We start from the raw sequence: 16,614 nt of genomic DNA on the forward strand, positions 1-16,614 counted from the left end.
GCCATCATGACTAATACCGAGCCTACATGATTAATATTGTTATTTCCTTATTACATAGCTACAGTCCTCAAAGCACAAATCCATTAAGGTTTAGTGGGATAGAGTGAAAGATTGAATCACCAGTTACGGCACAACATCCTTCAAATAACTGCCCTTGGTTCCTCCTTTGTCATATGGGTCTATTAATTCTGAAAGCCTGAGCTGCAAAAAAAGAAACAGTTGAGGATTGGATTTAAAGTGTGTACCATCAAATATGCTTTGTTTGTGACCTTGTTTACATTGATATTTTTACTATAAAGGCTCAGGTTTCCTGGCTTCCTTAGGAAGCAAATAGAAATATTTTCATCTTTATTTGTACATGTGTGCACTTTACCCTCCAAAAGACTTTTTGAAATATTTCAGTCTGCACAGCATCTCCCTGTTGTGGAGCTACACCTCAATTAGACTTTAGTTCAGGGACCCAGTGTTTTTCTTTCTGGGCATAACCTCCATAAGGCAGAAGAAGTAAACAGACACAAAATGCTCCAACTTAATGTAAGAAGAATGAAAACTCCTGTGGGCATGGAAATTATCTTCTCTGATCACTATTAAGATTTCATTTACTCATAAGAACTAGAAAATACTGTCCAACTGGCATCAATTACATTTTCTTTAAACAGGTAACAACCATGTAATATAGACTGAAAGAAAATGTTCACCTCCAAAAGGCAACTTCTGTATTTCTAATGCCTTCATGTGGACCTGAGAGAGCAGTGGGAAGAACAGAGCAGATGTACTCATTCAACTAACCAGGAGGAGTCACAAGTAGGAGGCGTGCTCAAAGAAGTGCAAATGCACACACACATAGACTTCTGGCAACTTTCCAGCAGTTAAAATACCTGATTTAACTCTTCAGAAATGTCATTGTTTCTGGCTATAGTAAAATCAAATGGGTGCCAGGAAAAAAAATTTAATCCAGGGGTTATCTAACACCTGTACATATTTTTAGGTCTTTTTTTCTCTACATTGGGTCTTTGTCTTTTGACAGTTTGTTCGGTGGAGGAGGAAGAGGAAAGGAGAATGGACTCTATATAATTTTTCAATAGTATCCAGTGTTGGCCTGTTCCAGCCAGATACATGGAGGTTTCCAGATGGCCCACCCCATACTTCTCAACCACTAGTATGGTACAGTATGGTACTGGTGTTTTGGTATCTGTTTGTCAGCACTGGGCCTATTTCTGGATTTTTTTTTTCTTTTGCCCTGATCGTACTGATGTTGTTATACAGGTTCAGTTTGGTACTACCTGTTTCTTATTAGCTGTTTTGGAAGACTGTGGCCAGTAAAGTAGCTTGCCCTAGCAAGAGTTTCACAGGTCACGAGAAGAACTGTGCAGGTTTGGTAACTGGTGGAAGAAACTCTTCATTAAAAATTACAACAGTTACACTTTCCCTAGATTTTTGTGCAGAGACCTGCAAGAGTTGTCTCCCTGTGCTCTTAATACTTTTCTGAGGAAAATGGGAAATAGTCACTCATCAGGCTGAATTGGCATTACCAGGATAATGACATATATCTTTAAATGTGATCTAGAAAATGTTCATAGCTCTATTCCACTTCACTTGTCCTTGTCAAGCCAGTAGTGATTGAGAGCATTTAAAAGATTCTAATTGCGCTGACCTGTTAAAAGGAATGTTCAGGGGACTGTTCTACATCAGAAAACCTCCCATATTTAAGTATTGGCTTTCAGTAGGAAGCAATGAGGATGTTCCAGATTTTCTGAAATGCCTTCCCTTCTTACACTATTCTGAGTATGATGTCCTTATGTAGTAAATGGATAGACAGGCATGTTTCACAAAATCTCCACACTTTCTCAGATGTCTTGAGGTTATTTTGACATCTTTTGTTGAGTTTACATGGGAAATCAAATACAAAATATACTCAAAATCCCCTGTGCACTTCAGGTCACGTGTGATTTCTGAGTCAGTGATTGCAGAGAAATGTTGGTGAGAGCTAAAATTTACCATAATGAATGCTAACAGATAAAATATTTTGTTTTAATATCCATCACCATGAAAGATTACAAGTTTTCACAGCCTGTATAAAGCATCTTTCTATCAATCAATAAGTGGGGTTATAGGGTAAAGTGAATCACCTGCACAACAATGGCAAAAACAAATCTGTGAAACAATGTTTTTTTATTTCCCAATTAAAACACTGGGAGCTTTGGAAATTGAAAGCATTAAGACATATTAATTTTTAATTTTACTTTTATAACTGGAGATTTTAGTACTCCAGGATCTTTATATCTCAACAGGAATGTGCTATTTAAATGAGTGCATGCTTTGTTGAGTCAAAGGATCTGTAAAAAACGTTAATTAGATATCATGGAGTTATGTAGCATCAGCAGAATTTTTCTTATTTTCTGAATGTTATAGAAAGTGAGAGCACAGAGAAAATTATAAAACTAGAATTATTAAGGTTTGAGAGTCTTGAACTTTCTAAAAGTGAAGCCTGTAGTTTCTGCATTCATTTGTAATACTCTGGCATAATAACCTAGCAGCAATGTAATAGAATTATACAAATCATTCTGGTTTTCTTTTACTGTTGATGTTGCAAATTTTGTTTCAGAAAACACATTCACTCTATACAATAGCCGATAAATTATTGTTTTTATATGATTTTAAAGTCTCAGATGGTAATTAACTGCTGGCAAGAATGGATTTCTGTGAGGTTATTGCTTAATTAAGAAAATAAGAAAAGGTAAAAAAGGGTTGCAATCGGATAAGTAGCCTAATCGGTTTTGATTAATATATAGGATTTATGCTTAATTTTGAAAGTTATGAAGACATCATGCTATAAACTGATTAAAACTGTAATTCAGCACTTTTTTGTCATTGTGCTGAAATACAAATTATCTTTTTTACTCCTTTGGAATTATATGCTAATCTTTTTTGTTTCCAAAAATATCTAGAAATGTTCTCCAGTTAATTAAAATACAGCATGAGTATCTCCAAATCCAGCTTTGCCAAGACCTTTAAAATCTAGACACTGATGAAAATGATCTTTAAAATGTTAAGGCAATATAACTTCTGAAAATTTCAAATTATAAATGTATTGGATCCCAGTTCAGCAGAATACGTATGTATTTGCCTAAAATTATGAATTTGCATATTTTATTAATTTGGGGACTTTCTTTTGTAAAAACATTTCTGAAGAACAATAATTTTCTCAACTTCAACCAGATGCAGTGCAATTAATCTGGAGCAGAAAAAGTGCCACTGAATTAAATGCATGAAAGTATTTTACAGAATCATAGAATTCTTATGTATTTTCTCAGCTGAGAACTTTTCCCACTGGGCACTTTGCCTGAAGTACTAAAATATCTTTCTCAGAGATTAGATCCTGAGCAGCCAAGAATCTTAGTGGAATTAACTGCTTATATTGATCTAAAACATTACTTCAAATACAAATTTGTCCAAGAATTTTTTTTTGTCATATTGAAGTTGATAACATTTAAAACTGAACAAATAGGAAGAGGTTTGTATAGTAATATTTATTCAAATATAGAATTAGAATTTGATTTCAAACTCTTTAGAGCCACTTTTTATTCATTTTTCATGAGCATTTATATTCTGGTGCTTGATTAGTGTGACTGTTCATGAAAACTAAGTGTTAAGGTCATATTTGCCAACAGCAAATTTTATATTGAATATGTAAATGTGAAATTTACTACTAGCTGAGTTTTGACCCCAGCCTTGCAATGAGATTAGTGTGAGCAAACTCTTGTTCTGGGAATGATCTTTCTTTTTTTCATTAGACCTGGAGCTCTGCATAGTCAGGCAAAATGTTCAAGCCATGCAACACTTGTATTGTCTTCAGCAATCATAGACATATGTCTGTTCATAAAATGTCTTAAAATTTAAGACTGTACTTCAAAATGCTGTGTCAGCTGGATGTTTTTAACTCTTCAAGCCTTAGGAACAGGAACAAGAGCTGGCATGTTACACAGTCTGGTAATGTGTATGCATTTTGAATACTGCTAATGAGCCTTTCAAAAATTACAAACAGAAAAAATTGTACTTGTTTAGTAGCTGTCTAAGAAATTTCGTATAGAATTCAACCAAGAGAGAATTCTTTTTCTGGTAAATTTGAATTGTGGGAACAATTTGACTAAAAGAGCAGGAGATTCTTACATATTTCATAGATTATTAAGCAGCTTAATTGTTTTGTTAATAATCAGGTTAAAAATCTCAAACCAGTCAAGGTCATTACTATAATAAGAAAAAAAAGTGCATTATGATGACCTGTGAAAGAAAGAACTCCAAAATCTTTCAATGAATAATTTGATTAAAATTATTTCTTTCTATTGAGGAGTACACATTACCTGAAAAATTCATAGACGTTAATTCCAAGTTATTGTTTAGTTTCTGTCACAGTTTACTAGGACAAAAGTTTCCACTTTTTATTCCGTTTTGATGTTTACCCTTACTTAAATAAATAAAAAAAAATTGTTGAAAAAGCAAGACTTCTGTATAAGCTTTCTTTTAGTATAATGTCTTCCAGCAAAAGAAAAATACCTATCCATTCATATGAGGGTTTCTAGTGATCTTTATTCCAGTTGTAACTGGGTAAGTCTAGGAATCATGCAGATAAATGGAAAATTGTGCTTTATTATGTGAATATCGCTGATTATTTTTCTTTATGTAATGTAGGCAATGTCTTTAGCCTTTTGATGTATTTTGTATTTTATGTGATTTTTGTATAGGGAGCGGAGAGTCATAAGTACTAGCTCATTCTTCTAAGGTTTTTCTGGATAATAGCTAAGATGTGGCTTTTGGTTTTGAGAGATGATATACAATGTTTTTCTTCAATTCAGCTCATGATTATGTGCTGGATTATGTTGTGTTCTCTTATGTTGTTGGATAGATCGTGCATTATACACTCAATTTTTTTTTTCTAGAATAGTCATTGCATTATCATGCATTGTATGCTATAACACTTGCAGGCCACAAGCAAAATCTTAATAATCTACATAACAGGTACTGATACTATTATCTGTTTTGCTGATTTTCACATTTCATTTATTAGTAATTTAATGACTGAACTCTGGCCTGTTCACAGCACAGTTTGTTTGGGGCAGCTCTTACCACCAGAAAGTGTTATTCCTGTATACTCTGTCATTTTTTTGCAGGTTGATGGATGGTAATCAAAAGCTGGCTTAGATGTTGGGGAAATCTGTGATGGGATATTTAGTTGGTGTATATTATACATTCTTTAAATATCTTGAGGGGTTTTATAGTCCAAGAGAATGGGTCTTATTAAATTTCTCTGCTTTCATTTAAAAATGGTTTATTGATCTCTTACTATCTGAAACTCTTGTTAGAGAACAGCACCACCAAGGATTGGTTTGTAGCCTACAAATAATTAGTAAATTACAGTTCTGGATTATTCTCAACACTTTATATTATGTTGGATTAAAATCCACTAAAAAATATTATTTGTATGAGTAACAAAGATTGATTCCACAAGGGTTTTGTGCAGATATGATGAGTAGGAAGAATTTTCTAAGTATTAAAATATGGCCTGCCTAAAAGAAAAGAAAAAAATCTTTGAATTTTCATGTCCTGCATCTTTGAAGGTAAATGTGCAAAGCCTCTGGAGCCTGCTTAAAACGTGTTACAGGTGCTACAGATGTTAACAGCTTTTTCTGAATATTCTACATAACTAATTGAAAGGAAAAAAAACCTCAAACAACATTGTCAGCATAGACTATCATCACAATTGCTTTCCAATTATTATGAACTCCAAAAACCTTGTATCTAAATAAGAAATCCTCTGTAGATTGATGGGAAAGCCTATCAGTCATATGGCTGTACACACCACTGCACACATAATGCTGTGAAAGCCTGTGGGAAGCTGCATAGAAGTCAGTAGGTGCTGTTACAACACTGGTGTAAAGGCTTCTCTCATTTTTGTAAGAGTTTTGTTTGCTTAAAGGGTTCACACGTTTCTCCCAAAGCAGCTTTGGTCAACATCTGTTTTTGGCAATGTTGATTAAATTGATCCCAAACAAAATCTGGCTCCTATATAAATTTCTGAACTATACTGATGAGAAGTTTACTGACATATGTACAGTTGTAATGAAAATGTATTTTATGTGAAGGTGAAACACACATGAAAATCAAACGAGTTGAAATCAGAATTAAGCTTATGGATTTATAACATTTGACTAATGGTGAGGTTGAGTAGGTTGCCTAAATACAAGTGGGGATTTTATAAGTTTCATAGAGTTGTAATATACAGTTAAAAAAAAGTTAAAGTTTTTTATTGTCCAAAAGTATTCAAGTTTCCTAATTCATATGAAAAAAAGATTGTGAATTACATGCCATTTAATTTCAACCACACTGGGAAAAATTCTATTGGTATTTCTGTAATTTTCAGTGTTTTTAAGAGATTTGTCTTGTTCCTCTTAGCCAGTTGCTTTGGAAGCCATTACATATCTAATTCAAAAATATGCGTTCATGAATTAGCTTCGACAGTGAGAAGGTGCCCAGCAGCCGGATACATAATCACATTTAAAAAGTGGAACATCTGTGAGTGTTTAAAGTGGAGAACTACGTAAAACTGTGAAACTACAGAGTTCATTTACTGTAGCTGAATAATCCTGGAGAAGTAGAGCCATTCATGGAGTAGATAATGTGAAAACAAAGATAGGGAGTTCTGAAATCTGGCATGTACTCACTACAAATAGATACACCAAAAAAAGCTTATAAAGCTTGGAAAGACTTTGGCTTGAAGTGTTCTAGTTCTTTGGGTTTTTGGTGGTTTTTTTGGTGTTTTCATAGGTATTTTCTTGTCCTGAATAGCTGCCTATCATGTAGAGCTGAATGGCTTTTAAATGCATCTTTGTGTATTTCTTCTATGGACCACAGTCCCACACCAATAGTAGTCCACAGGTTGAGAATCATTAACAGGACCCATTATTTGATGTTAAAATGAACATTTGCATTAGAATCACTGCCAGCTGGGATGAGTCAAAGAATATACTGGCAGATCATGCTAAATCATGTATTATAGTTGGAATATATTTAAGGAGTTGTTAGGTTTTATATTTCAGGATATGGTATGAAATGTTTCAGTTTGAGGACCCATGATGTCCCATATGACCTATGAGTCCTAGCCTCCAGGGCGTGTTCTCAGTTTTGGAAAGCAGCATTTTTAAATACCAATTCCTTGTTTTTCATAGTTTCTGTTTTGGAGTAATGACCTTCTATTTATTTAATATGAGCTGTGATGATCAGTATATGCAGCTTTTAGTGAAACAGAATTCAGAATTGGGATACATGACTAAGAATGCAAATTACACACTTATAGCAATATTTTATGTGTGATATTATTGATACTAAGTTTAATGAAAGAAAAACAGGAAAATGCTGCAGACTTTTCTTTTAATTTTTTTTGTTTGCATTGATATCTTCTGCTAAGGCACTTCTGTATTACTTTTCAAAACATATACATGCAACTAAGCAATAATTAGTTGCAGCATACTACTATTCTGACTGAAAGAGTAATAAATTTTTGTGTTGATTGTGAAGCATAAGAAAGGTTAAAGATTTTCAGAAAGCTGCTGTCAGATATTTTAGACAAACTTGGAAGTGCTCCATTCCAGAAGTGTTAGACTTAAAAGTGTGAAACCAAATTCTTTTTTCCCCAACTTGATGTTAAATAGATCACTGAACAAGCAGTAGTTAGTAGCTTTTTTATCTTGGAAGTGCATTGAAGAAAGAACTGACAGGAGTGTATGTCCTCTGTGTGGTCTACATTTAGTCTTCTATTGCCTGGTGGATATCTTTTATTTTGTAGGTTAATTATGTTCTCATTATTTTTTAATTAAATTAATCTCTTTCTTCTACCTCCTCATTACACTTATTCATATTTGCTTGCATCTTATTATTTTAGTCATTCCTATGAAGGAAATTCTGTACATGTCTCCCAGTGTTAGCTAATATAAATGGCCTACTTGGCAGGTAGGCTTGAAAAATGGTGAAATCTATTTTTAAAGGAGGATCACTTAGTTTTCTACTCATGCTTTATACAGCAGTCTCGAGGTTGCATGTTCTGGTACTTCTGTGACTAAAGCCCATGAGCTTGTGAAACAGATAGAGCAAGGATCAATGAAGGAAGCCTGAATATAAGATGACAGGTATGATGCTGCACATCTGAGAAACTACCTAATGATATAGCTTAAACATATGCTGTCACCTGGCATCAAGAGTAATTTTCCTTCTAAGTGGCCGGTCTGATGGGACTTGTCAAAAAGCATCAAACACTGAATCTCTGTGTATGTTACTCTGAAATGACCTTTTTTGTAGTGTCTTCCTAGCTAGAGCATTCACTAAGCAAGCACTGCTTCAGTTCCATTGCTGTGTCATCTTGCAGGTCCATAAACCTCTATTTACACTTTTCAGAATAATTCCTTAGTGGTGAGCACTGGAGGGTGTCTTCACTGGAAGTTCTTCTGTTACTGCATCCCCCTGCACTTTTTCAAAACAGTGCTAGTAGCAGGATACAGGCAGACAAGAGCTCAGAGTAGAAGGGCATGTCTTCCTGTGTTCTTGGGAAGTGCACCATTCTGCCCTGCAGCTCCTGTTCCGTTGTTTGAGATAGCCCCTAGTTCTGGTGTGCACCCCTTTGGGTTTGTGTCTAAATATCTAACATGGGTTTTGGAGGCAGACAGCAAAAACTTAAAATGTACAATTGTGATAGTGTCAAACTATAGTTTGCAGTATACTTTTAGTTGTGCAGTCTGAGTAGGAACTTCTGTGGTAAAATGTTGTTCTAGTTTGCTCTTTATATTGTAAAGAGAAATTTTCTAAAGGAAAAAAGCTTTGATAGATCTTGATATTATAACTTCAATTGTTGGCAGATACTGTGATAAATAGTAGGTCATAGGAATTAAAAACTCACTATGCACTGATATGTTCCTAATAATTCGGTATTTATTATATGGCTTTTACTAAATAAACCAGTTGATTTTTAAAATAAACAAATTCAAGACAGTTATGTGCATGAAGCCTTGTAGCTTTTGACCTCTCTGTGATTGTGTTAAAATGTGTGTTGTGTTGTCTGCTGATGGACTTGATACTTGTTCACTGTGTAACTGTAGAGTGGCTAGAAAGGTGTCTTCTACTTTTTTTTTTTTTCTGTTTTCCCAATGTTTATAGGTCAAGGTATTCACAAAAAAAAATGAATTTTTCTTTAAAAACTGAAGAATGAAATTTGCTCCAATTCAAGAGAACATAGATCTTGGGATCTAAATAAATGTTCTGTTTTAACTCCTTATTGGTGGGTAATTGAGAAGGGATTTACAGCTTTATTCAGGAAAGAATACTTACTGAATTAAGTGGGACTTCATGCTTCATTGCTTTCCTGAATATATTGAGAGAGACTTCAGCATATGCTCAAATGTTTTCTTGAGCTGGAAATTTAAAAGGTTTTATAAAATTAAAAGGCAATATCATTGTAGACATTATTAAAAATTCAGATTAGTGTTGTTACTATGTAGATATTTTCTTCAGCAATATCACACATCACCATAAAATTTACTTTTTCAAATAGTCCCTTTACAGTCATTACAGTAATTGCATAAAAATATAGTCACTGTTACTCCAGAAACACTGACTCTTTTAATGTCACTATTTCACACAGCTACTGGCTCAGACATGTACAACTGGGGTATTTTTCCCTATCTCACTTCATTCATGAGCATCTTAACTATATATAGGGCTATTTGTGATACAAGTAGATGAATTCTTGGTTCCACTGGTAGTAAGGCTATACTTTGGATAAGGAAGTTTATTGGCAATATTTAATGTTTCAATTTGTGTAGTTCTTTCCACATGAACTCATTCTGAATTAAATATATATAATATTTATATATAAAATTCTTAAAACAGCAGCAGGAATTTAATATATATAGCCATAATGTTGATGAGGAGATGTTAAGATTTTTCAGTGTCCTGGCTTCTTCCTGTTACAGACATGACTTCATTAGATGCTGTCCATCAACAAATGAATAGTTGGTATTACTCACTAGCTGAAATTAAAAAATAAAGCTAAATAAAGTAGTAACAGAAGTACTAAATAGCTTTTCACTATTTAATCTATACAACTTCTATATCAGCATATTAAGTGTTACTATTATTCATTTTTAACTAGAAGAATTAAGAGTAGACGTAGGTAAATTTGTATGCCTAAAATCTAAGGCTAGAATATCTCAAAAATATTAACAACAAAAACACCCCACCGACAAAACCCAAGACCATTCATCTTGAATGCATGTTTTATAGCCTCTGGAAATAAAACAGATCGTTACCTTTCAATGATGCAAACAATAAGCAAATCTTTTTAGTGGTGTCTGGTCATGCATTTTCTGCAATTTAGGATGCATTGCTTTAGAAATTGCCAGATCTCTTCTGAAGGGAATTTGTCCATGGCATTCAATGGGAATGTAACCTAGTTATAAATTGGAAATGTTAGGTCTACTACTGAGTTAAATTTTTATTGTACAAAAATTTCCTAGATTTAATACTAGGATTTTTTTCTCACCTTCACCAAACTCTTCAGATATGATAAATATATTAGGAAGTTACTGCATTGTTATTTTGAAATATTTGAAAACATTATTTTATATTTAATCAAAATTAGTATTCCCTCAAAAATAAATTTCTTGTTCACTTTGTATAAGTTGGGTCTGCTTGCATCTTTTCATATACTAGGGAAAAATATAGAATCACAGAATATGCTGAGTTGGAAGGGACCCATCAAGAACATTGAGCCCAATTCCTGTCCAAGACACCCCAAGAGTGATACCATGTGCCTCAGGGTATTTATTGTCTAAACACTTCTTGAACTGCATCAGGCTTGGTTCTGTGACCACTGTCCCACTGTTCAACCACACTCTGCGTGTGAAATCTTTTCCTGATATCCAAACTAAACCTCCCCTGACTCAGTTTCATGCTTTTTCCTCAATTCTGTCACTGGTCCTGGGAATGAAGAGATTGGTACCTGCCCCTCCTCTCCTGTGTTGAGGGTGTTGCAGTCTGCAATGAGGTCTCCCCTCAGTCTCCTCACCTTCAGGCTGAACATACCAGGTGACCTCAGCCATGCCTCATGAGGTTTCACCTCCTTCACCATCCTCATGGCTCTCATTTAGAAAGTCTTTAATAGCTTGATGTCTTTTTTATGTTGTGGTGCCCTCCACTGCCCCCAGCACTGGAGATGAGGCTGTCCCAGAGCAGAGGGAGCAGGACAATCCTCTCCCTTGCCCGGCTGTGATGCTGTGCCCAGGAGATGTGGTTGTCCTTCCTGGCTGCCAGGGCACTGTTCACCTGCCATCAACCAGGATTGCAAAATGTTTTAAATATTTTTGTTTTATGCAAATTTAGAGAAGGCTTCTTTATTAGCAGTAATGAACTGAGAATCTCTTTCTTTATATTGGCTATGTTTCTGTAATACTGAATTTTGTTAACCATTTATACACAGTGGGAATGAGGCCCTAATTTGATTTCAGTACTGCTACAGGTTGTTATTTGTGGCTAGCAATACCTTTAGTAATTTGATTGTTCATTTCTTATGTAAAGTAAATACAAAGAATGTAAAATAACAGTAAAACTTTCAACTGAAAGCTAGAAAAAGACAATAAAGTAATTAAAATTCTCATTTTCTTCACCTAACCTTATTTCCCAGAATGGCTTTGTTAATGACTAGAAAGTAAGCAAAATGGGATCAATAACTCATCTGCTCTTTGTTGTAATCATTACCTAGTAGTTTTCTCCTTTAATCTCTTTAGTCTTTATTCTGCATGTAAAAATCTAGTCACTTTCTGGATTATGTGCTTCATACCCTCCAAAATACAGTTCATTGATGTAAGTATTGCTGACTTCAACTGAAATGTGTTTCAGCTTAAAGTTTTCATCCTATAAGATAAAGAGGTTTGAGGGAGAGAGAGGTTAGAGAAAAAAGTCACAGTATGCTCCTTATGGCTTCTTACAAGGTTTACAAAGCAATATATTATCAAGTGAAATCATGTAGACTCCTGGAAGAACGATTTAGGGCAGTTACTGTCTCAGCTTCTTTCACAGATGATATCCACTTATTCTTATCTTAAAAGAGGACTTTATAAATTAAAGTTAGTGATGCTGTAACTTCTTCACTTATCTATTCTCTGTTCCTGAGTAAAAAGAAATACTTTTTTTTAACAGCAGAGAGTAGCTGTATTTTCCTGCACTTTGTCTATCCACATCTGTCAAAACAATACATAGTACATACTTGTAAGTTTTTGCTTTGGCTCTGACTACTCTGCATGGTGTGGCTGCTATGTAAGAGAGGAAAAGAATGAATATTCTATGGAGGCTGAGGATATAAGATAGTTTCTCTGGTTGAATTCAGGACTTCAGAATCTTGGTCTACTTTTCTGCCCATTACAAGTCAACTTTCTATGATATAATTGCTGCTTACAAATATCAAGATAGAAAATGCATCAGAACTGGGAACTGCTCATCAAAGAGACTTATGTTTCAACCTAAATGATTCTATGATTCTGTGTTACAGGTGAAGTTTTTGGCATGTGGTATAGATTAATTATATCTGTTGTGATGTTTCTGTGTTTATTTGCACACAAATACATACTAAACTGCAAAATGTGCATTGCCAATCACTGTGCTATTTTAAACAATAAAGACCCAAAAAATTCAGTTACTGAATCAAATATTCTGTCATCGTGTTGTTAGTTCTCTGTGGCAACCAGCATGGAGTAGGAAATATTGTGTTTCAAGGCAAAGTTGACATTTTTTCCTGAAGAATTGCTTTAAGTTAACAGCATAATGCAATTATTCCATGTGAAAGCATCCCAATGTATAGTTATACACTTGCATGTAAATAAATCTGTTAAGTAGGTTATTGACAGGCATAATTAAAGAATAGCAATGCTTCATAAATAATTTAAAAAGCTTTCTCACAAGCAGCAGCATGACGGAAGGGTTACAGCTACACAGGAGAAAGGAAGTAGATATGTCCTAGTTTAAAATGTTTGTGTAATGTCTCACTGTGTAGCAGCCCTGTGAATGTGGCTGCCTGCGAGCTGGCTCTCTGCACGGTATGAACACAGTCACTCAGAGAGAGGTATGGTGCAATCCTCCGTCATTGTAAGCCCAAATTAAATCAGCCCTTGAAGAGTTTTGAAGTTATAGAGCCAGAACTGGAGATGGCTGTTCTCTGAAACAAATCTGATTCTTCTTGGTTCTCATGTTATAAGGCAATTCAAATGTTCCTCCTCAGCTATTTAATACGGCATTTTTCTTAGTTGCTTTCATGCCTTCTTACTGCTACTCTTGGGAGGTGCCTGGAGTCCGTCACTGCTGTATGCTTGGGGTGTCTACAGCGGTACCCCACAGAAGCTAAAGATGTACAAAAGCCACTGTGGGAGAATACAGGAAGGCTAAAAGTATTCACAGCTGGATAGGTGCCTTGCACATTCTATGTCCAAAATGCAAGCTGCCCTTTGGCAAAACCTAAGCTTGTGCTTATCTAAGATTTAAGGCTTAAAATAGGTTCTTTTCCTCTGTGTCTGTGATGAAGATTAGGTCTCTCATCCATGCTGGAGTGCTTCGGCTAAATTTAACTCTGAATGTTGGAAAGACTTGCTCATAGGATTATGGCACAGCTGTGGAAACTACTGCTGTTGTTTTGGTTGAAGATTTATAAGACAAGAGGAAATATATACATGCATATAGAAAATATATATTTATTTTTTAAAATAAATGCATGCTAGGAGAGATGATTCCAGATCTGAAAGAAGGAGCTACTTAGCTGAATAGTTTCAGAGAGCAAGTTCTGCAACAGCACAGGTCAAACCAGTACTAATACAGGAGGCTAATGTTCCACTCACCCCGTTAAATGTATGTGTGGCTAGAAACAACATAGACAAGAACATAGCAAGCTTTAAGTCTTGGTTTCTTCTCAAATGAATGTAATTGCAATAAACTTCTGGACAGTTATATTCTGGTGTGGGAAAGCTGTGTGGTGTGCTTACATTTGCTAATCCATTTGATCATAAATTTATTTCAAGGTATCTGCTTGTATTTCTTTTCCAGGTACAGGTCCTTCGCAACGCGGGGGAAGAAGTGACCCTAACAGTGTCCTTTCTGAAAAGAGCGCCTGCTTTTCTCAAACTGCCACTGAATGAAGACTGTGCATGTAAGCCTTTATTGCTTGGCCAAAAGAACCCTCAATTCAATACCCATGAACATTCGCAGCTTCTGAAACTACTGTGTATTAAGGGTGATTGACAGCAGCTTTTACAATCATCATTACTGCCTAAATATGGGTTGCTCCTATTGCCAGGCCTTGTGTTAACATTGACGTCAAGAGAAAAATTGCTATCTATGGTTGAAAAACACATAACCGGGCATTTGGTTGGTGTGAATCAGTAAAGCTGCAGGTAAAGCAGTAGAATTACATTAGTTTCCGATAGCTCGCATTGTGATGCAGAGTATTTAAAATCAATTTTTTGGGCAGCAGAAGCTAGTATTTTAGTCCCAAGGAATTTTTTCTTGTAAATGTGAAAATGTGATTGTGTATATATATTTAGAGGACTTAACTTTGCTGTTTAAAATTCAGAGGCTTTGGTGGATGTGTCTGTCTACCTAAGAATAAATTACTCTGGAATGATAAGTATTTTGTTTAAGTCCAAACTGAGTTTTAGTGAACTAGCCCCATGAGAGTCATATGGAGACAGCTGTCTTCCTTTAATTATGTGTGGATGCATAATTATAGACAATTGCAGCATATCTGAGCGTATTTATTTATTTATCAGCCTGTGCCTTTTGCCACCTCTGCTTTCCTTCTGCTTTTTGCTCCCTAAGAGAGTGAACTAAATTGCTCAAGTTTTAAGCAGCAACAACAACAAAAAATTGATTTCAATACTTCTAGCCTTTGATTTTAAGTAAGTAGGAATTAAATAATCTAAATCATAAAATAGCATTTTATACAAACATTAGATGGAATATTGTCTTTTTCTTTTGCTAATGTATTAAATTTAAATGAAACAAACAAAAAAAAAAAATCAGAACACTGTATTCTTAAAGAATAACGTGTCCCAGCACCTTGTTGGTTTTATGAAAGACTGTGGTAGCACACAGTAGCCTGAGTGATCCACAGGAATGTGCATTTGCAAGGATCTTATCATGTCACTTTTAAGGTGAAGCATTGTAATTTCCTAAACCATTGCAAGATGGTTTAGAACTGTAAACTCCACTGAGGGTAACAAAAGGGTTATCTAACAAGTTCCTTCAAGTAAAAAACCGACAGAGAAGGTACAAACATCCCTTTTGTTGTCAAATTTGAAAGAAATGTTGTGGGATTTTTTCTTACCAGGCAGACATTAACCTTTTTTTAATTAAAGCACTGGGAAAGATTTTCTTGAGCCTCCATTTAGCTTACAAAGGCATTCCACTCAAGCCAGAAGACAGATAGTGGCTGAATGGAGAGAGTAAATGAATGTTATATATGCTGGAAATTATTTGGGTGTGGGCAGAATGCATACATGCATAGACAAATTTTAATTATGTCATCACGGATTAATGAAGAATTTTCTTGTGAATTTGTATTTCTATTAGGTGCCCCCAGTGACCAAAGCAGTGGCACATCCTCTCCCCTGTGTGACAGTGGTTTGCATCTCAATTACCACCCCAACAACACGGTAAGAGCTTGAATCTCCTTGATGGAATTACACAGAAAATTATAGTATAATAGCTAAGTAGAAGTACTAATAAAGGACATTAACAGGGAGGAGCTCTAGCTAACTCTGGAGACAGACAGTTCTGTAGAGGGAAAAAAGAGTAGCCAGAAATAATGGCTGGGAATTAAACTGTGACAAATCATTAAAGCTGATATTGTGCCTTGATACATGTGATTACTGTTTAGTTGGGCAGTAGGGATTTTGCAAAAGTTTTTCCTTCTACATTTTTTTCTCTGCATAGGAATTAAATTTCTTAAAATGAAAATATATCTATTTATAAAAAAAGGAAGAAAAGTTTTTGAGTATCTCTTCCATTACCTATGTTGCATGCAGTATCAAGATTTTGGCAAAAGATAATTAGGTGCATGTTTTTGCCTATTTTTAAGGTGAGAGTGTTTTATTTCTGGTAATGTGTATTTAAAATCTAACCTGAAGTGGGATAACATTATGGAGTAAAGTGTCTCTGGGATAAAATGCTCCAGATGTCTGATTAGATATTTACTAAAAGATGCCTTCAAAGTGCAACAAGGGACTTTAAAAGTTTTTCTTAGCCAGAAAATGCAAAATTTCCTTTATTTTATATAGTTTTAAAGTTTTTTTTCTCAGTATTTGGCTTTGTGATGAAAATAGAAAAAGCACAGAATAAATAAGCCAGTATAGATCATAATTTTTAAAAATATATTTAAAAACTTGAAACATAAGCCATACTGACCAGTCATTTCCAATTTCTATCTTGTTTTAGTGTACTTTTAAATTTTTCTATGAAAGGTTTTCCCTAGTAGCCCACAGAGTTAAATATCAATGCCACAGATTTAAACACGATAATAATCTGGAAAAC

General features: G+C 34.8%; 1 protein-coding gene across 2 annotated transcripts in view; it reads left to right on the forward strand.

The window, feature by feature from the left end:
- SNTG1 (syntrophin gamma 1) overlaps positions 1–16,614 on the forward strand; it is a 307,633-nt gene that overhangs the window by 193,871 nt on the left and 97,148 nt on the right. For both annotated transcript variants that reach the window (XM_083877299.1, XM_083877300.1), the window contains 2 exons: positions 14,131–14,233; positions 15,655–15,737. In XM_083877299.1, coding sequence (XP_083733425.1) covers positions 14,131–14,233; positions 15,655–15,737 — 186 coding nt within the window. The remainder of the gene's footprint in view (positions 1–14,130; positions 14,234–15,654; positions 15,738–16,614) is intronic.

This window comes from Zosterops lateralis (assembly GCF_965231275.1).
Source record: "Zosterops lateralis genome assembly, chromosome: 1".
Classification (NCBI taxonomy): Eukaryota; Metazoa; Chordata; class Aves; order Passeriformes; family Zosteropidae; genus Zosterops; species Zosterops lateralis.